The sequence below is a fragment of the Pisolithus orientalis genome (assembly GCF_024613125.1).
Source record: "Pisolithus orientalis strain OTSU chromosome Unknown F5J12scaffold_13, whole genome shotgun sequence".
In the NCBI taxonomy this organism is placed as follows: Eukaryota; Fungi; Basidiomycota; class Agaricomycetes; order Boletales; family Pisolithaceae; genus Pisolithus; species Pisolithus orientalis.
The window spans coordinates 761711-783362 of NW_026260794.1; the positions used below are offsets into that span (position 1 = coordinate 761711).

Sequence of the window (21652 nt, forward strand, 5' to 3'; positions counted from 1 at the left end):
GTCTGGAATCTGGTCAGGGGTCAGAAGGTAGATGAGAAACTAGAGGGTTGGACTGTTGGACTTAGTGGCTGAAGGTGCAGTGCTATTCCCTTGTGTGGGCCATAGTCCAGTGGAGAGGCAGAAGACAGAGAACAGGAGGGACCAGGTTAAGATGAGACTAAGTTGATTTTAGACTGAGGCTAAACAGATTATCCTATGGCTTAAATACTAGAGGTAACCTAAGTGTAACATATCACTGGAGACTGGTCTGCACTGGTACAGTGATGATTGGTAAATGGATTGGTAAGTAATGTTACAAAGAATATTATCAAGCAAGACTATGAACAAAAGATTTACCAGGAACTGGGGCAGGACTTGTGGCTGGGCAGGGTGTTACACCAGCCCAGTACCAACTGAGCAGACAACTCAATTGGGCACTGCCTTGCAGTGCCCCACAAGCTAACACATTTCTGGGTCAAAGGGGTAAGGCTGGGACCAGGGCAAGGGTTGGGTGAGGCTGGTCAAGACTGGGGTAGAGCCAGTCTAGAGTAGTCTGGACATGGTCATGACAGTATCCCCCTCTTGGACCCAAGCCCACAAGGCTCCAATGAGGACAATGCTGAGAACAAAAACTTTGTGTCTGACCTTGAAAACCAGTGGACTTAAGACCAGTCCACTTCAGGTTGGTTCCCCACTTCAACATGTCTATTCACCAGTCCAGAACCCCCTACAATCAAGACCTTCTGCCTGACCTGACCCAGGCAATGAGTGAAGAGCTGCAGGTAGGCAGCAATGATGATGACCAGACAATCTGGGGAATTTGGCTGAGTGAAAATGGCACAAGGCAAAGGTGCAGGAAGAAGCCCAGTTGGAGGCTGAAAGGCAAGAACAAGCCCAGCTTGAGGAAGAAAGGGCATGCACAGAGGCTGAGGCACAGAGGCTAGAGGCTGCATGCAGGGCTGAAGAGGCCATGAAAGCAGAGCAGAGCCAGTGGGCAGATGCCCTAGTGGGTAGTTTGACTGGGGCTGGTTCCAACATTGAGGTGATGAACCCTTGGTAAGTCTTATTATGGTCATCACTGGTGCTCTTTGACTACCACTCTACCAGCTGCTTTCGATGTGCCCAGACCAACACAACCTGTGTGTGCAGCACTGACAGCAAAAAGAAGCACATGGCTTGTAACCAGTGCAATGAGCTCAAGGAGTGTTGCCAGTGGCCAGTCAAGGGAGAGACCAGTCAGGGAGCTGGCCCAGGTGTTGACAAGGGTAAGAGGAAGGCTGACATGATGTCCCCTCACACTGGTGAGAAGAAGAAGAGGTCACAGTGCCCATCTGCTAAGGTACTTGAGGGTGCAGGTGATGAAGAGGATGATGTGGAGGAGGGGCCTTTGACAAAGAAGACCAGTGCTGAGGCTGGGGCTGGTCCTGTCACTGGTGACCAGATGGAGCACCTGATCAAGGTGGTGGAGCATGTGGCTGACAATGTGGTCAGCCTAGCAGTGGCCCAAAGGGAGGCCTCGAGGCACTTTTACTGGTTTTCCTGGTCCTACAAGACCCACATTGAAGAACACTTTGAATTCCTGGCAGATGTGCCCTCAGACTGGGACACCACCAACGAGGAGGACAGGGATGTCAAGGGGCTCAACAAAGAGCTGGTGGGGCTGAGGGAGGAAGAAGAGGAAAGCTGGTCCTGGTCTGAGTCAGGTGACCAGACCAGTGCCAGTTCTGCTGGATCCCAAGCCTGATGTCACATGCATAGAATAGTGTTTTTTCCTGTATGTGTAAGGTTGTGAATGTCATTGCCCAGTTCTGGTTCTAAGGTATGAAGGAAAGCAAATAAAAGAAGAGTAAGAGAAATCAAGGCATAGTAACTATGAGATAAACAAAACAGATAAGGAGAAAAGAAACTTGAGACCAGTTCTAGGTTATTTCTTGAAAGGACTGGGTTTGTCTGGGTACCAGTCATGATATTCTTGAACAAGTTCTGAGGCATTGTCCAGCTCTGTTGCTAACACCCAGGTTGTTTCTTTGTCAGTTCCTTTGTAACTGGTCTACTGGACCAGGTACTGCAACCAACACCTTCTGTGCCAGTTGACCTTCAAATCAAGTATCTCTGCTACTTCAAATTCTAAGTTGCTGTCAACATCTACTGGTGGGGGTGGAGGTTGAGTCCAGTTGGGTATGGTATTTGGGATCACCAGTTTGAGTTGGGATATGTGGAAGACCAGGTGTACAGCATGCATAGAGTCTGGTAAATGCAGGGTGAACAAGTGAGAGCCAGCCTGGGCTATTATGGGGTAGGGCCCAAGGTTCTTCTCACTCAGCTTCTTGGAGGGCTGGGTCAACCAGAAATACTTGGCTTTTACATAGACATTATCACCCACTTTGAAGTCTGGGGCTGGCATGTGCTTAGCATCTGCTGGTCCCTGGTAATGCTGCTGGGCAAGGGCCATTTCTTCATGAAGGTACTGGTGCAATGAGTCTAGGTCAACTGCATAATCACAAGCCCAGTTAGATGTGAGGTCATGCTCAGGGAAGACCAAGATATTAGGGTGGTAGCCCTTATTAGCAAAGAAGGGTGATACCCCAGTCATAGTGCTAGGTGCATTGTTGTAAGCAAATTCAGCCAATGGTAGTAACTTGGCCCAGTTATCCTGTTGCTAGTTACAGTAGACCTGGAGATACTGTTCAAGGCTCTGATTGGTGCACTCTGTCTGACCATCCCACTCTGGGTGATACCCAGAGGTGAAGTGTAGATGTTATGCCCAAGCACAGTGACTTCTTCAAATGGAATAGGCACGAAGCACATGAGGGGGAGTCTATAGGCCAAACTTATTCGTAACCCCTATGGCTGAGTTATTGTGAATATCTGACAGAGGTTCTGTCTGCTGGCAAGTCCCTAAGGTTGTTCATGGAGAGAGAGAGAGAACAAGGATACAAGCAAAGGGATGAAGCTCAGTTGCAAGCTATCGAAAAACTGCAGATACAGGACTGAGGTACATAGGTCTATATACCCCTAAGTATGAGTACCATACAAGTTGCTGACAGGACATGTCACAATGCATATCCACAGCAATCAGCAAAGCGATCAGTCAAATAAATAAGGAGAGACAAGTCATATGGTGTCATATGATGGGGGTAGGCAGGCAGCAAAGGCTATACCAGCTGCACAATCACTGTGCAGTGAGGAGCCAGACACTAGAACTATAGTACAACATGTAAGCAAGACAAATGAGTCATAATGGAGCAAGAAAGAGATATGTCGTCCATCAGAGAGGGCAGTGGAACACCAGATCAAAGGGGAGGTGTGGCTCCAACAGGTATTGGAAATACCTTGTCAGTGGGAGACCCGAACAACCCATGTAGCATATGGGCCCCTAGGATGGTGACAACCATTAACGATGTGACCAGGCATGTGACGCACATGACCCCGATGAAACAAAAAAGGGAAAACCCCTGAGTGAGGTGTAACATCACCCCCCCTAAGGTCCTCAGACCCTTGAGGATGATGCAGTAGATGCATTTGTGGGTCGAGTGGAAAGGGGTTGGCGAGTAGTATAGATGCAGGAGCATGTTTGAGTGGCAATGGGCAATGGAGGCGATGGAGTTGGTGGTTCCTCGAGGGCTGGAGTATAGCAGGAACCACGTCCATTGTGGCAAGACCAATGTCCCAAGTAATGGCACTGGTAGCACATGTGCTGATAAAGGACGTGTCCAAGGGGAACAGGAGACTGGCCTCTGAGGTAGAACCAAAGTTGATCAGCAGGGATGGGGACAAAGGGAGTCGCAGGGAGAGGGTCAGCGGAGTGGACAGTGTTATGGTAGTGTTTGTGAAGCCCATGACACATCCTGTAGCAAAACTTCCCAGGCGGAGTTGTGAGTCCCAGTACCCAGTCAAGCACCAACCTCTTTAAAGAGTTCTCCTGAGTTGATGAAACTCAGCTCAATGGCATGCCACTGCTTCTCCTTCTCCTGATCTGTCATGTCTTCTTTTATCATCTGGGAAGCCAATGGTTCCTCTTGCTTCAGCCAGATACAATCAAGGATCCAAGATGTGGACAGGGTGAGCATGCCATCAACCTGACATGTACAAAGATGATGGTGGGCCCCACCAGTAACTGCTTCTGTGATGTCTGAGGATCCCTTCTCCAACATGTCGATCATGATTACCTCCAATAAAGGAGTGGTCCTGCTTAACTCTCTGGCACGGACCCTTGAAATGGCAGCATTGACTACATCTGTCGCTCTGTAGATTTGAGACAGCAACCTAAAATACTCAACCTGTTCTGGTGAGCACCTGTCAATGTCATCCCTGTCATTGAAGATGTCAAGCACCCTAACAATGTCCAAGTAGTCACCTGCTGTGATTGGTAGTTGCTGCTGGTCATCCCTGGCAAGGGCTGCAGAGGTGAGGAGGTCAAGGGCAGCGCATTGGGTGCAGTCAGGGTAGGTGGTAAAGGCAGTGCATAGGTCAGCAGGTTCAGCAGCATGGGCAGGACTCAACCCAGTTCCTTGACTACCAGGGTCATTGTCAGAGCACACCTTGTCCTTTCCCTTTTGGCTACTATCCTTGCTGAGGGGGACTCTGACCTTGGGGGTGGGGACACGTTTGACCAAGAACCCCTGGAGTGGATGTGGTCCACGAGTCCTGGGGACAGGGGGCAATAGTGAGTGGGGCTGCAACAGAGGCGATGTGTATCCTGAGACATAAAAGCCAGTGGGGGCATTGGAGGTGAGGTTGGGGCATAGATAGTGATGGGGCGGACGACCCCATCATCTGAGGGGTCAAAAATGGATTTGGGGGCAAGGGAGATGTTGGCATAGTCATTCTCAGTATCAACAGAGCAAGGGGAATCCATCTAGTTTTTGAGGTGTCAAGCAAGTTTGTACTGTTCGAGGACCTCTGACACATGGTCTTTTATATGTTCCTCAGGTTCCCACATATTTGACAAATGGGGGAATCCTTTCCATTTAACCAAATAGCATCATTTGCCTCTGCATCCATCAACCCTGTGATTTATTATTGATTTGACCTCCCATTTGATCTTGTTGTCAACCATCTCTGGAAAGGGGGCTGTGGGTGCAGCACCATAAGTATTGTTTTCGACAAACAGGAAGATCCGAGAGGTGTGAAAAACTGGATGGACCTTCCAAGTTGATGGGAGGTCCAACTGGAAAGTGACCAGTGACACCACCTGAGTGACTTTGAATGGCCCAAGACATCAGGGCACAATTTTATCACATTGATTTTTGATATGAAGGTGCCCAGTATCCAGGAGTACTTGATCTCCAACCTTGGGTGCAACATAAGTACCTTTAGAGCATGAACGCATCAGGTCCTGTGCTTTTTTGTGTGTGAGGATGGTGACATCTCGACTTGAAGCCAATTTTTCCAATCTTTTGTTGACCAAGGGGACCGCAGTAAGTTGCACCTCAGGGTAGGGTGAAGGATCATAGCCAAGGAGGAGCGAAAAAGGAGTCATTTGATGAACCAAATGGACACAAGAGTTGTGAGTGAACTCAGCAGAGGGGAGCTTAGTGACCCACAAGTTAGGGGCCTCTGCACAGTACAGTCGAAGATATCCTTCCACTTCTTGATTTACATGTTCACTTTCTCCATTGGTTTGAGGATGATACCCAGTTGACAGTTTGGTTTTCACCCCTATCGCCTTGTAGAGCTCCTTGGTAAATGAAGATGTGAACTGTGGCCCTTGATCAGAGATCACCAATTCAGGCATGCCATAGCAAGAATAGACATATTGATGGAAGAGTCAGGGCAATCCTGACAGAGTCAATTGTCTTGTGACATGGAACAAACAGCGCAGCCTTTGTAAGGCCTTGATCGACAACTGTGAGAATAGAGTCATATTTTTGTTCTCCCAAGACCAGGAGATCAGTGATGAGATCCATGGATATCTGTTGGAAGGGGAAGGTGGTCTTAGGGGTTTCATGAGGGATGACTGGGGGTGTCAGCAGGTGAGTTATGACCTTAGTTGTCTGGCACACCAGACATCCTGCCACATAAGCTTTTATATCTTTCCCCATACCTTCCCACCAAACCTCCTTTCTCATTTTTGCGAACATGGCCTTTTGTCCGGGATGCCCTGTGGACTTGTGATCATGGTAGGACTGCATACAATGGTGGCGATCCTTGGGAGGGATATAAAGTCTGGTTGTACTGAATCATTTTGTTCTGTCTTCTGCAATGGATATGTTATCCCTGGGTTCTGGGCCTGTAGAGTCCTTTGACATGTCATTCTTGACATGCTCATACAGGTCAGCCAATATCACATAAACTCCTCAAGCTCCTTTTACTGGTTCCTTCACAGGGCGAGTGTCAGGCAACCCATTCCCTTTTGACTTTACCTCAGGTGGGTGGGAATATGGCTTGGAGTTGTTTTTGGACTGCGATGGCCTTGCAGGAAGATGTCTGATTTGGCAAAGGCAATTAAGTTTTAACAGTTTTTGTATTTTGGTAACAGAAAACGAAGGGGAAACAAGGTGAACTTGAGGATTTGTTGGATTTACCCCCTCTGAAAGCCAAAGGTCTGTGGGGAGGACCATGGCCACCAGTGCAGGTTCTACAGAAACATTTTTATGGGAAAGAGTATCGGCAGGGACCTGAAGGTGTCCCACCTGCCAGGAGAAATGAAGGGGATAAGACTGGATAGTGGCAGCCCAATGTGCCTGGCAGGGAGTGAGCTCCCAGTAATACTCGAGATTCTTGTGATCTGTAAAGACCACAGTAGGCTTGACAGGGGAAAGCAGATAGGGGCAGAAAGCCTTAAGTGCCTGAATGACTGCCAGCATTTCCAAATCATAGACTTGGTACTGCTGCTTGGCACCAACAAAGGATTGCAAGAGATAGGAACAGGGATGCCACTCATTGTCATCTCCCTTCTGGGCGAGAACAGCTCCAGTCCCTGAGCTGCGAAGCATCCATGAACAGGGCAAATGGCTTCGAGAAATCAGGGATTGTGAGGACTGGAGAGGAGCATAACAAAGACTTCAGTTTTCTGAAAGCAGCATCGTGTTCTGGAGTCCACTGGTAAGACACCCCTTTCCTAGTGAGATCATGAAGGGGTCTAGTGATGCTTGAGAAGGAAGGGATGAATTTTCGGTAGAAGTTGCAGAACCCAAGGAATCTACAAAGCCCAGTAAGATTGTCAGGGGCTTCCCACATACTAATGGTGTCTGTCTTTGTTGGCGAAGTTTCCATACACCCTTTTCCAATGATCATTCCAAGGAATTCTATTTCTTTGGCTTTGAAAACACATTTGCTGATCTTCAAACGTAGCCCTTCTTTCTTGCAAATTTCTGAGAACTCCTGAATGCGAATGCGAAGCTCCTCTCTTGTCTTGGCATGGATAGCAACATCATCCATGTACCCAACTTGTTTCCTGCACTGAGATTCAAAGGTTTTGTCCACATATCTCTGGAAGGAAGGTGGTGAGTTACACTGCCCAAAGAACATTACTGTTGGCTCAAAAAGTCCTCTCAGCATGATAAAGGCTCCTTTCCACTCATCTCCTTCCTTAACCTGAGATTGGTAAAACCACAGTGGATGTTGAATTTGGTGTAGTACTTGGATTTGACTAGCTCATCAAACAAAGCCTGGGTGTTTGGCAGTGGATGTGCATCCAGGATGGTGAATGAGTTAAGGTAGTGGTAGTCTTGAATCAGCCACTTCTTTCCATCCTTTTTTGACACAAAGAACACCAGTGCAGCCTGTGGTGAGGTCGACAGTCAAACTTTCTTGCATTTTAAGTTCTCGTCCAGAAACTTGTCTAAAACCTTAAGTTTGTCAGGAGACATCAGATATACCACTGCTCTTTTCAGCTTAAAATCTTCACGAAGCCTGATTTCGTGATCCAAGCCTGGTTGATGAGCCAGTAGTGGTATATCATCTGCTGCAAACACCTTGGCAAAGTCCCTGTAGATTTCCGGAAGCTTGACTTCCCCTTTACTACCTGCCAGGGCAGCTTTGAGTTCTGTAGACAGAGTAGTTTTATTAATTTTAACTTCAGGGGTTTTACCCAAATCCTGTTTTACCACTTTCAGGGACAGGCCAGAAGATTCCTTTGTACTGTCCATCTCTACCTGTTTGAAGTAATAGTCAGAACTCTCTGGGTATACATACCCATCGTCCCAGCATGTGATTTTCCCCATTTCCCAGTTCATTCATGGTTTGAACTCCTTGAGGAAAGGCATTCCAAGTAGGACATGTTCTTTTCTGATGAGAGGCCCAATGTAACATTTGACCCAAATAACACGCTCCTTGATTTCCATTTTCAGGGTTACCTTGCAAGTGACCCATTCCACATCTTTTCCAGTGAACGAAGTCATTTTAAACTTGCTCTTGACATGATATGTTGGGATCCCAAGTTTTTGGACCATTCATTCTGAGATGAGGGAAACTTCTGCACCTGAGTTGATGCAGGCCCATATTCCTACCTTGCAATCTGGCAAAATGACCAGCCCAAGAGGAGAATGAATTCACATATTCGATTCATCATCTATAGAAGTACATTTAGCAGACAAATTGAAATGGGACTGACTGATGCAGGAGATTCACCAGTCCCCTTTAAAAACCCAACAGCCTCTTTTCCTCCATATTTGCTTCACAATCTCTGACATAGGCAGTCTTCATTCCATCCTCTTGAAGGACTATATGGACATTGGAAAGCTGGGTTTTGACCTTGACTTTACAATCATGCTTGTAATGACCTTCAGCTCCACAATTGAAGCATTTAATTTCCAATCCAGAGCATCTAATACTCCATTTTCATTTGTCGATGTCCATCACATCAGGATCTTGGGAATTTCTGCAGTAATGAATGAATTTGCATTCATACTGAGATTCCTTCCCTTCTAGGATGTGCCTTCATAGCAATCATGGTTCTGGCTTCTCCCACACACTGTATCCACTTGATGCCCATGGTAGGGGCACATCCTGAATTCAGGATCCAATCATGATATTCTTTCTGCAATCCTTTCCCAAAGAAGATCCCTGCTTCATGTGACTCCTCTTTCAGCTGAGCCTTGTTAACAAGCCTGGTAAACTTGGCTATGTAGGCCTCAAGCTTGTGTGTTCCTTGCTTGATATCCAAAAGATGCAGGATAGCAAGAGCAGTTTGGTCCCTAGACTCAAATGTTGCTTTTAGACGATCTATGAACCTCTGGAAGGTGTCGGTATAGTAGATAGTTCCATCGAGAAGCTTGTTTTCATTTTGATAGTTTTTGGCAAATGAGACTGCAGCTCCTTTTGTCATGTACATGAGCACAAACAAAATCTTGAGTGATTCCGAATTATAAACATGCTTGTTCAGGTTCAAGTATCCTTTGACTTGTGTGATCCAAGTCTGAAGCCCATTGTGGCTTCCATCATATTCTCCAGGATGCCTGACATTAAACTCCTGACCTCCATTGGGTGGGTGGCAATCGTACATGTCATCAGGATTGGCTGGGGCCTTACCCTTACTGGACCCAACAACAGGGACCTCTGGGGGAATTACCTTTCCAAAATTCCTTTGATACCATTTGCATAATGCTGAGTCCATAGGCATTCCTGTTGGAAAGGGGTCACTATTCCTGGCATGCATAGCTCTCCAGAGCTCCTCTGCCATAGTGAGTCGTTGGTTTTCCAACCTTTCTCTCAACTCCTCTTCTGAGAAAGTCCTTTGAGGCATCTCAGGAGTTAACTCTCCATGACCAACTGTCATGGACATATCAGGGTGACTTGCGAGCTTCTTGTTCTTCCTTGAGGACTGATCTGAAAGAAGTCTCGGACTTCTGATCGTCTCCTTCTTCTGAACTAAGTGTGACTTCTGAATCCCTAAACTGGGATAGGTAAGATAACTGAGGGTTTGTTGCAGTAACTGAGGGGCCAAGTCTTCCTAGTAGGGACAGGTGGTAGAGGAGGATTCCTACCAAGTCTGAGTGGGTTACTTCGAGGAGGGATGGGTGGTCTTCGACTTCTGCAGGTTAGACACTTTAATGAGAAGTGATAACGAGGACTGAGGGAGGATTTATTTCCTGAAGGAAACCTGTTAGTGTTTAGGGTTTTGTGCAAGTGACTTACATGTAGGGAGACATGAGTGCCACTCTAGGGAGGCGATCTATTAAAGCCTAATGGCTGCCTGTAGAGCAGATGAATTTGATTGAGGGTAGAAGGGTGCTTCTCAATTTTGTTAGTACCAGGAAAGCACATTGAGGAGCAGGACAAAGGCAAGTCAGTCTTTACATGTAGGGAGATGCAATGAGCCTAGTGCATATTAGTCAGGTTGGTTTGTTGAAGTTCAGTAACCAGGGACAAGTGGACTTTCATGAAGAGGTTCACAAGTCCTGAAAGCTGTGTGGAGTTTTTTGGTTTTGTTATGCCTGAGTGTGGTGGCTTCTTCAAATGGAACTAGGCATGAAGCACACAAGGGGGAGTCTATGGGCTGAACTTATCATAACCCCTATGGCTGAGTTATTGTGAATATCTGACAGAGGTTCTGTCTGCTGGTGAGTCCCAAAGGTTGTTCATGGAGAGAGAGAGAGAACAAGGATACAAGCAAAGGGATGAAGCTCAGTTGCAAGCTATTGAAAAAACTGCAGATACAGGATGAGGTACATAGGTCTATATACCCCTAAGTATGAGTACTGTACCAGTTGCAACAGGACATGTTGTGATGCATATCCGCAGCAATCAACAAAGTGATCAGTCAAATAAATAAGGAGAGACGAGTCATATGGTGTCATATGATGGGGGTAGGCAGGCAACAAAGGCTATACTGGCTGTGCGATCACTGCGCAGTGAAGAGCCAGACACTGGAACTATAGTACAACATGTAAGCAAGACAAATGAGTCATAACAGAGCAAGAAAGAGACATGTCGTCCATCAGAGAGGGCAGTGGAACACCAGATCAAAGGGGAGGTGTGGCTCCAACAGGTATTGGAAATACCTTGTCAATGGGAGACCTGAATGACCCGTGTAGCATATGGGCCCCTAGGATGGCAACAACCATTAGATGCATGTGACCCTGATGAAATGAAAAAGGGAACACCCCTGAGCGAGGCATAACAGTAGATGCATGTCTAGAGCCTTTACCAAGAGACTGGAAGAAGTGGGATATGAATTCTGATCCCCAGTCTGAGGTCACATCAGCTGGTACACCATGCTTGGAGAATATGTGCATGAGAAAGAGCTTGGCAAGCTCAGGGGCTGTGATGGTGTCATGAGTAGGTATGAAAATGGCTTGCTTCAAAAGCTGGTCAACTATGATGAGGATGGTGGTAAAGCTGGTTGAGGCCAGGAGTTGCTCTATGAAATCCATTGAAATGGAATTCCATGGCTTCTCTGGCACAGGGAGTTGCTTGAGTAGGCTATAAGGCCAGTGGCAGGGTACCTTGGCCTGGGCACAGGTAGTACAAGACTAGACATAGTCTTTGACAAATGTCCTTAGGCCATGCCAGGTGTACTGATGCCAGATGAGTTCCAAGGTTCTATTTTGGCCAAAGTGGCCAGACAAGGGATGATCATGTTTGAACCTCAAGACACAAAGGCAAAGGTCATTAGAGTCCAGTACATAGATTCTTCCATCTAGGCAGAGGAAGCCAGTGTCATCAACTGACCACCAGGAATCTGATGTATCTGAGAACCAGACTTGGGTGACTGGGTCTGAGGGTAGAGCTGAGAGGATATCATTGTGTAACTTCTCCATGTCCATCAGTGCAACAGCATGTAGGACTGGGTATTCAAGGTAGGGGGTGTGCAGGGAGGTGGCTAGTTTTTCCTGTGTGAAGACCAGTCTGAGATTCTGTGGGTTGACCTGGGCATAGTCACTATCCCCCTCTTTGGGGTAGACATCCCATTGTCTAGTTAGGCTTAGCACTGAGTTTACCAGGTCTGAACTGGATAACCATATTGAACTGTGACAAAAACTCAGACCAGCATGCCTGGTGCCAGGTTAATACCTTCAAGGTGGAGAAATACTCCAGGTTCTTATGATTGGTGATAACATCAACCAGTACTGCAGATCCTTCTAAGTAGTGCCACCATGTCTGGAAATGCCTTGAAGATCATGAGTAATTCCTTATCATGAGTGTCATAATTTAGCTCTGGGGCTGTTAAGGTGCAAGAGTAGAATGCAGCTGGCTGGATTTGACCATCACCACTGGTCATGGACAATATACTTGCTATGGCATAATCAGATGCACCAGTCTCAACAGTAATAGGAGCATCTGAGGAAAAATGAGTTAGGACCAGGGCAGTAGTGAAGGCCTGCTTGAGTTTATTGAAAGACCAGCAGCACTCCTCAGAAAAGTTCCAGGGAGCACCTTTGCATGTCAACTGGGTTAGAGGTACCACTATGTCTGAGTAGTTAAAAATGAACTGGCAATAGAAATTGGCAAAGCCCAGGAAGGACTGAATGTCCTTTACCTTCTGGGGCTCAGGCCAGTTGCAGATAGCTTTGACTTTTTCTGAAGATGTGGTAAGGCCAGTTGGGGACAAGTGGTAGCCCAGATATTCCAGAGTCTGAGTGAAATTCACATTTCTCCAGTTTGGCATACAGGCCATGTAACTGGAGCTGGCAAAGAACCTCCCAGATGTGCTGCTTGTGAGAAGACTCATCTCCAGAGTAGATTAAGATGTTGTCAAAGTAGATGACAATGCAGACATCTAGCATATCTGCGAAGATTGAATTGACAAACCACTGGAAGGCAGCCAGGGCATTGGTAAGACCAAAAGGCATCACCAACCACTCATAAGACCCATAGCACATTCTAAAGGCTGTTTTCCACTCATCACTGGGTGCAATCTGGACAAGGTGGTACATGTGCCTCAAGTCAATTTTAGTGTAGATTTTGGTGCAACTAGGGGAGTCTAGTAGGTCAGATATTGGTAGTAAAGGATACCAGTCTTTCTTGGTGAGCTTGTTAAGGCCCCAGAAGTCAACACATAACCAGAGTGAACCATCCTTTTTCTTTATGAAGAGGACCAGTGCAGCATAAGGGGAAGAAGTGGGCCAGATGAAACCAGTGGTCAGGTTTTTTTCAATGAATGCCTGGAGAGCTTGCAGTTTGACTGGGGACAGCAAGTAGATGGTTCCAACAGGTGGTGTAGTACCCTCTTCCAGTTTGATCTTAAGATTGTACTCCTGGTGTGGGGGGAGAGTAGATGCCTTGGCTTTGCTAAAGATGTCAGCAAAGTTGTGGTAGTCTGTTAAGTACAGTTTTACCCTCAGGTGACTGGGCTTCAAGACTGGGTGACAGTGGCTAAGTCCAGCTGACCAGAGTCAAGGCTGGGAGACAGGGGCCAAGTCTGGTTGGACCAGAGTTAAGGCCAGAGGTCAGGGGTTAAGTCCCAGAGGACTGGAGTTAAGGCTGGGAGCATGGGAACAAGACTGGTAGCATGGGAAACTGGCTGGTCTTGGAGTGCACACAGGGGGAAGCCAGTCTGGGGTTGGATCTACCTCCCTTGGTCTCAGCTTATGTGCTGTACCCTCATGCAAGCTGGGGAGAGGTCTGTGACAGGGGCCAGGGATAGCTTAAGGCTTGGCCTTAGCTATATGGTAGACTTGAGGGGTAATACAGAGTTGAGGGTAATACTAAATTTATATTCTGACTGAGGTGCTACAAAGTATGTACAGAGGTTAAATACATGAGGCCAGTCTGGGGTAATGAACATAGAGCCAGACTTTGTTGATAAGCTATTAGAAAGGTGATTAGCAAGAGGATAGCCACAGAGGCTGTACTGAGACTAATAGTCAAAGTCCAGGTGACTGGCATAACCAGAGTCAGACACAGGTTTGTACAGTAAGCAAGATCAGCAAAGGGGACTAGACTAAATATAGTACAAATAAAGGAAAACAGACTGGAGTTATGTCCAGGTGACCCAGACATGGACCTGGGAGGACTGGGGTGGAGCAGCACAAGACCAGGAGGCCAGAATGGACTGGAGATAGGGGTAAAAGACCAGCCTTGAGTTATTCAGGCTGGAGTTGGGTTATCTAGGGCCAGAGTTGGGTCTTCTAGGCTGGACCAGGACCAGGCTTGACTGGAGATAGGGGCTAGGGGGTCTGGACTGGACTGGGATTGAGTCTGAGAGTCATGGATATGACATAGTCCTTTGATACACTGGCCAGGTCCAGTGGAGGACTGGCAGAGGTAGACTGGGCCAGGACTGGGTCCAGTGGGCATAGATGAAGTTGGAATTGGGTAGATCCCTCTAGCTTGCAAGCATGCACATACACAGCTGCATTGATCAGGGCAATAAGGGGAGCTTTCAGGGGGGTGCAAACTGGTGAGTCAACAGATGGTACAGATGGTGCAGGGCCAGGGTTGGGTTGGTCAGGTAGACCAGGATTGGGAAGACTGGTTAAGACCGGTGTGGCAGGGGGTGTTGACAGGGTTGGCATTCTTCCTGTAGATGTCCAGAAAGTTAGACTGCTCAGTACCCAATCAATCAACAGATTGTAGTGGGTGAGCCAGTCATGTCCAAGGACCATCTTACATTCAGAATCCAACAGGGCTAAAAACAGGGTTACTGGGGTGACATCACTGGTTGCAAATTGAACCAAAAGATCTACTGCTTGAGAGATAACAAAACTTGATGACCCATCAAAGAGCCAGAGTTGGATAGGGGACATGGGGTAAGGGGCAAAAGAGTGTTGATTAACAAATTCTTTATCTATGAAGCTATGTGTGGAACCAGAGTCCACTAGTGTATGAAACTGGGGCACACTGTGACTGACAATAGAAACATGGGGAGTTAATGAATTTGGATTAGAAAGAGCAGATGTGTTGAGACAAGCCTCCATGAGTGCACAGCTGGAGTCAATGCAGCTCTCAGTCTGTGCAGAGTTCTGAGAGCTGCTACCTATTTTTTTGCGTTGGGGGCAGAGCCTGAGGTTGAGGCCAGTGCTGCCTCAGAGGTGGCTGCAGTGTGAGCTTTGGCTTTCCCAGCTTTCTTGGGACACTTATCTGCAAAATGTCCAGTGCCCCCACAGAACATGCAGAGGTTGTTATCTCTGTGATGCTTGCACTCCTCTGGTGTCAGCTTGCCATCCTTCCCCAACTTGCTTGAGTCTGGCTTGGGTGTGTTAGAGCCAGCCTGACTGGTGGAGATGGATTTAGCTGAAGACTGATTACTGGAGTTATTGCTGGTCTTGGATCTCTCTTGACCAGGCTTAGACTGGTTGTTGTGACCAGGATTTGGAGTTGACTTGCTACCAGAGGACAACCCCTGGTGCCTACTGGACTGCTGAACTTCTTCCTTGTGCTCCCAGTAGCATGCATCAATCTCCTGAGCTAGGTGGTGAAGCTTGTGCAGGGTTCTTGGTTTGCCAACCCAGCAGACCTCATCTTTGATGTGGTCAGGAAGACCAGTGTAGAAGAAGTGGCACAGGGCACCATCACTGTATCCCTGGACCTGGGAGGCCAACTGGTTGAACTTGACCATGTACTTGTTGACCCAGTGATTGTCTTTCATCTGCAGGTGGTCTAGCTGGCTCTCAGTGTCAGCCACTGGGTCATGAGGTCCAAAGGTGGTTTGAAGTTCTATGATGAACTCTTTCCAAGAGTCCATCCAATAAGGCCAGTCCTCTGGGTCTTCAGTCCCAAGTAGGTCTGGTTCAAACCACTCAAGAGCCATCCCTTTCAGGAATGACTGTGCAAAGGTGACCTTGGCTTGATCACTATGAAAGGCCTGGGGCCAGTCCCAGAAGTTGAGTTCACATTAGATAAGAAAAGCACACAGCTTCTTTGGGTCTATCCCATTGAAGGTGTCTGGTTCACACAACTTGGTTCTAGATGAGGACTCAGAGCTGGTGCAAGCATTGCATGCAAGAAGCTTCGATGGCTTTGGTAGAGGTTGTCAAGCATGGTTACACCAGGCTCAACATCATCTTCTGGGATGGCTTCTTCATTCATCATTATCTGGGTCATCCCCTGGCCCATCATTGCCAGGACCATCATCACTGGGGTCATCACCACCAGGATTGAAGTCATCTGGTTTGTCTAGGTCTGGTTCATCATCCAGATCATTAGTGGGTGCAGGAGGTTGATTAGAAGTGGGAGTGGTAGACTTGCAGGCTGAGAAGCCCCTGAAGTTATTGACTTCACTGGGCAACCTTCTGGCTGTCCCTAAGGACACCAGGGCAGCAGCATAGCATAAGTCAATAGCTGAGGTGGAATCTGGATTGGTGGTAAGCACATGCACATGCTGCTTGAGTTCTGGTCTGGGTAGGCATGCTGAGGGTGTGATACTGAGGTTTGGACAGAAGGGTAGTGACCCACACAAGTGTGAGTCTGAAATACTGTTAAGTCTGGTTCTTCACTGGTCCAAAGCTGGTCTGGAGTCTGGTCAGGGGTCAGAAGGTAGATGAGAAACTAGAGGGTTGGACTGTTGGACTTAGTGACTGAAGGTGCAGCACTATTCCCTTGCATGGGCCATAGTCCAGTCAAGAGGCAGAAGACAGAGAACAGGAGGGGACTGGGTTAAGATGAGACTAAGTTGATTTCAGACTGAGGCTAAACAGATTATCCTATGGCTTAAATACTAAAGGTAAACTAAGTGTAATGTAGCACTGGAGACCAGTCTGTGCTGGTACAGTGATGATTGGTAAACAGATTGGTAAGTAATGTTACAAAGAATATTATCAAGCAAGACTATGAACAAAAGATTTACCAGGAACTGGGGCAGGACTTGTGGCTGGGCCAGGTGTTACACCAGCCCAGTACCAACTGAGCAGACAACTTGATTGGGCACTGCCTTGCAGTGCCTCATGAGCTAACACATTTCTGGGTTGAAGGGGTAATGCCAGGACTGGGGCAAGGGTTGGGTGAGGCTGGTTGAGACTGGGGTAGAGCCAGTCTAGAGTAGTCTGGACACAGTCATGACAGTAGATCCAGAGTCAATGACACCTGTTACACATCAACTATTGCATGTCAGATTGATGGTGATGAGGGGGCTAGACATCAATGCCAATTAGGAGGCTACAGGAGGAGTTCCTTCAACAATGGTAACAGACTTGACAGGCTGAGCCAGGGGCTGTCTCTTGAATTGCATAAGTTCCTGAAGGTGCTGAGAAACATCCCTAGATGATCCAATGACCTCCCCAACAGATACAGTCAAGGGGGTGGACAAAATGTGCTCTACAATAGCTTTGGAATTGGCAGACTGCAAAAGTGATGAAAACAGGGAAATGGTGGGAGGAGGCTTGGACTTCTTAGACCTGTCTGCAGAATCAGTGGCATGTCCAGATGGCTTTGGGACAGAGGCATCTTCCATAATAGTGTCATCTCTAGTTCCATCAAAGACAGGGGGATGAACATCAACTGGTATGAAGGCAGGAGCAAGTGGTGCTTTCTGTGGAGCAGGGATAGATGCAGAGGATGAAGGCTTTGGTTCTTGACTCTCTTTCTCCTTGCCATGTGAATGAGGTGGGACAAGGACACTGTCAAAGACAGCCTTTCTCTTCTCTTTAGTAATCTTGTTAGAATGATCCACAGCAGCAACAAGAGGTTGTCCCAAATTTCTTGGGCACGTGACAATGCATTATAAAGACATTTCAATGGTGGTTGCTGGCGGATTCATTATAATGCATGCTAATGGTGAACGATTACTTGATCATGTTATGACAACATGGCCCAGACCCTATTGTCATGACCCCAATGCACATTATTATTGTCTAATAATGGAAATTCTGTGACATAAGCATGTCATGACAACATGGCACGAACCCTATGGAATACGGCATTGTCATTGAGTGATAATGTCATGATAATGGAGCACTGGCATCATTATCACTACTTGTTATGGCAATTATGACCAGACAATATTTTGTTGGACAACATCTCGATGACATGACAATGTGAGTGTTCGACATTTTGATGGCACACAATCCATTAACATCAAGCTAATATTGCCTGGTTTCTATACCATATAGCAATTACAGAAATCATATTACATGCTAATATACACAAAATCAGCACTATAATATGATCTAATGCATGAGGTGGGTCAAGGGGAATGTCGTCATTATGAAAACTCAGGGCTGGGACGCTGCTATCCTCATTGTCGCCAGATGAGGATAGAGGTGGTGTTGATATGCTGGGACTTGGAATGGTCATCATCGTCGGGAGCATAAGGGATGCTGCGTACTGACAATAGAAGGACCACATGAAGATAGCAGCGGCAATGGTACCCGTAACCAATGGAATCGATGCAAGAAGACCAAACATGATAGCACCGAGCGACGCTTGGCCGAGAGGCTGCAACGACCACTCCAAGGGCTGACACAGGCGAGCGGGTACCACTGTCGTGGCTGTGCCTTCCAGAGGTAAGGCCATCTGAAGACAGCTCACCTGCAGAGAGGTTGTAGACAGCAGGGGAGAAACGCCATTCTCCAGGGGCATGTAAGGACGACCAGGGGAGGTAGTGATGTATGAGGACGTGTAAGAGTACTCGCCAATGGTGTTGGACAGGTTCAGCGAGTCAAAGCTGAGATGGGGGGAAGATGAAGAGGGGCCAGGCACTGCCATAAGGTGATGTAAGCTACAACAATGATGGAGGATCTGATTCGGGCTTACAAGACATGGAGGAGACACCATAGGGGGACTGTGGGTACTGGAGATAGGCCTCGAGGTTGAGGGTGTCGTAGGCGAAGGGGGCATCGATGAAGTTGGGTTGGAAACAGCACAATGAGTGCACCTAAAATCTTGTCACAATCACCAAAGAGATCTGGAGGTAGGGGGAAGCAGATGGGCTCGGGAGCCACATGAAAATGTACAACATGTGCATACGCACACATGGTGGTACCAACTACTGAATCGATGTTATCGTAGCCCAATGCGACATTGCTACCAAGCAATATTGTGACTAGGCAAGAGTGGCGTCGTTGTTGGGTGGAGAGGAGGCATCATTCCATCATTGGGTGAGGCTAAAGCCGGAGCGGTCGTCGTCATTGTCTGCCAAGGCTGAGGGCAGTCTCATCGCTGGGATGGGGATCCCAGATGTTATCATCATTGGGACAAACTGGGGTACTAGGTCAGATGCAGCTGGGGTAGAGGAACAAAAATAAGAGATAAAGATTAAAAAATAAAAAAGGAACTGATGGACTTGCTAGAGCTGGAGCGCTGGCATCAATACGCTGTGGTAGAGGGTCATCGAGAAAGGCCAGGGATGGTGACAGCCATTGTTGTGGAGGCTGGGGATGGGGATGGCAATTGTTAAGAGGCTGGGGATGACCATCGTCATCAAGGCTAAGAGCGATACTGTTGCCGACACTAGAGCATGGACAAATTATAAAATACCTGACAATCATTCTGTATCAATAATGATACAATGAATTATGGTGCAGTAACTTACTGAACGACTCCATGAGAGTCTGAAAGGTGTCGATGCTTGTGAAGTTATGTTAATAGCCTTGTAATTAATGGAACAAGTCATGAACATGGTGACGGAATGAGAACAAGAAATGAACATGTGGCTATGCTGCTTGATAATGTACCAACTGGGTTTGGTAACGAGTTGACAATATCCTAAGTACCATAGTCATCGTAGTTCAGACAGCAAATACAGGCATTTTTTGTCACCGAAATCCAGAGGACAAAATCACATTTAAAATTGTAATTCTACACTCGCAAAAATGTATATGAAGTATGCGGGAAGGCGACAGCCTTAGATCTTAGACAGTGAGAAAGGTACTAACAGAATTGGCACGACCCAACCACTATTTCTTTCCATGATTTGTTGCTCTCATATGGCGTTTCTCCTGCGGTGGCTGGGTAATAAGAGGTGCATCGGCTGCAACAGGTGTGATCCTCCGCTTTGATGCTGCAGAAGTGCAGCGAGCAGAAGAAATGGAGCATCCAGATTCAGCATCACCTGGGTCAGTAAGGGAAAGTCTTCCAACACCAAGGTGGACTTGAGTCGTAGCAGACAGCCTCGCATTACCTGCACCTTCGCGGGAAATTGAAGCTGATGCTTGATGGTTGACAGTCGTATCCTCCAGTACAGAAGTACTGGCACTGAGAGGTGGGCGAACAGTGGCTGCCATGTCAGGAGGATGGGAACCAGCCTGCGACTGTAGTGGGGACTCGGCTCCAGTGGAATTGGGGATCGAGAAAGGGGTGTCAGAATCCTGATCCATCTCCTCAAGAAGGTCATCTTCCCAGTTACATGGTGAGGAGCTAAGTGAGTAGGCTCAAACTGCGGTGGTTGACGGGGAGGCTGTGGCCCAAATAAATCGTCATTAAAGAACTGCATGACTTCCTGTGACCATTTATTACATTTGAAGAGTAGCCGGACATAAAAATTGAAATCATCGTGATATCAAATCTTTGTGTGGTTTCCTTCCGCATTGAGTTCTGTGTCATGAGTGAGCAAGTAGCGTGCCTACCACAAAAATGTTATCATTAGCATTCCCTATATCATGGACACAATTTATGTTAGGACTTACCATGACAGCGAAACTAGCAATCATTCCCTCAATGATGCTATTGACCTTCATAATTTCTCCTCTAGGCTTTGGCCCTCCCCTTTTCTTTGTGCCAAGCAGTGAACTCTTCCCCTTCAACAGAAGATGCGCCATCTATAAGCAGAGTAACTGAGTCAAATTAGAGAAATAGAACACAACAAACTTACTTTGACAAGTACCACACTCTTGAAAAGCGTGTCTGAGGTCATGTTGTGTGGATCGGTGAACAGAACTGGTGCGAGACGTTCATACTTGCCGTCGAGTTCAACATTTTCCGGGAGTTTCAACAAAATGAGAAGATCCTTGCTGGTAGCCTTCGAATCTTGGAGAGACTCTGAAAAGATATCGACAGGAAGTTTCAAAGATGAGAAGACAATGGAAGCGCTATCTTTAACTGCTTTGAGCAGGTTAGAACGTTCTGTATTGACATGGTGATGAAACTAATACAAGTCAAATACAATAGTTTAGCACATATTATCCAGAAGAAATGAGTTTAAACTTACTACAGTCTTGAATGCTTGGTATGTCTCCATCTGCTTATGGAGTTCTTTTGGAACTGCCTCATACAATTCTTCAACTGTCCCATCAGCCATCGCTTGAGGGGATGACCAACGCATGGGGCTGCGGGGATCAATGTTTGGTTTTCGAATTGTCGGGAAAATTGAATCGTCGATCCAGAAATTGTAGAACATTGTATACTTCTTGGCAGCTTTGGCAATGGATTTATCGAGTTCGGAGGGTGCCTTTGTGGTACGATTGCGACTTCGAGCAGGGACTGTAGCTTGAAGGGCTACATAATCCCTGCGTATGCTTCGAAGCTCGTTCTGTGTCTCAAAATAAGCCTCTTGTACAAAGGAAAGTGCCTGAGAATAGATGTCAGTGATCGTAGTAGATGGACACGAAGAAAAGGACCATACCTTTCTCAACTCTTGCACATCTGCAGTGGGACCTGGGACATGGAGGGCCCTCCACATCTGCTCGAGGTCACTTCCAGAGTCAGAGCTATCTCCATGAGTCCCTTTGTCAGCTTGAGAATCATTGCCGCCATCAATGGCACCAATGCAGCTGGTGAAATCCTCCTCAGAGTCAGATTGGGGCATTCTGAAAACAAATAATTAAACTGGGACAACTGGGAAAAACTGGTCGTGAGTCTGGGAGTGCCATTGCAGAATGGAAAACATAGCTTGGACCAAGATCCTTATATATGT

The 21652-nt window shown here is 47.0% G+C and overlaps 2 protein-coding genes across 2 annotated transcripts; one reads left to right on the forward strand and one right to left on the reverse strand.

Moving 5' to 3' along the window:
- Nucleotides 1-17790: 17790 nt before the first annotated feature.
- On the forward strand, nt 17791-19046 carry F5J12DRAFT_782727 (uncharacterized protein; the record flags this gene model as incomplete). The annotated part of the gene is made up of 5 exons (XM_051742750.1): nt 17791-17837; nt 18159-18305; nt 18451-18510; nt 18559-18622; nt 18849-19046. 5 exons carry the CDS (start codon nt 17791-17793, stop codon nt 19044-19046), a joined length of 516 nt encoding a protein of 171 aa, XP_051600322.1.
- Nucleotides 19047-20299: 1253 nt separating this feature from the next.
- F5J12DRAFT_782728 (uncharacterized protein) lies at nt 20300-21544 on the reverse strand (the record flags this gene model as incomplete). Its single annotated transcript, XM_051742751.1, has 5 exons — nt 20300-20362; nt 20427-20558; nt 20612-20884; nt 20948-21307; nt 21362-21544. 5 exons carry the CDS (start codon nt 21542-21544, stop codon nt 20300-20302), a joined length of 1011 nt encoding a protein of 336 aa, XP_051600323.1.
- Between the last annotated feature and the right edge of the window lie 108 nt (nt 21545-21652).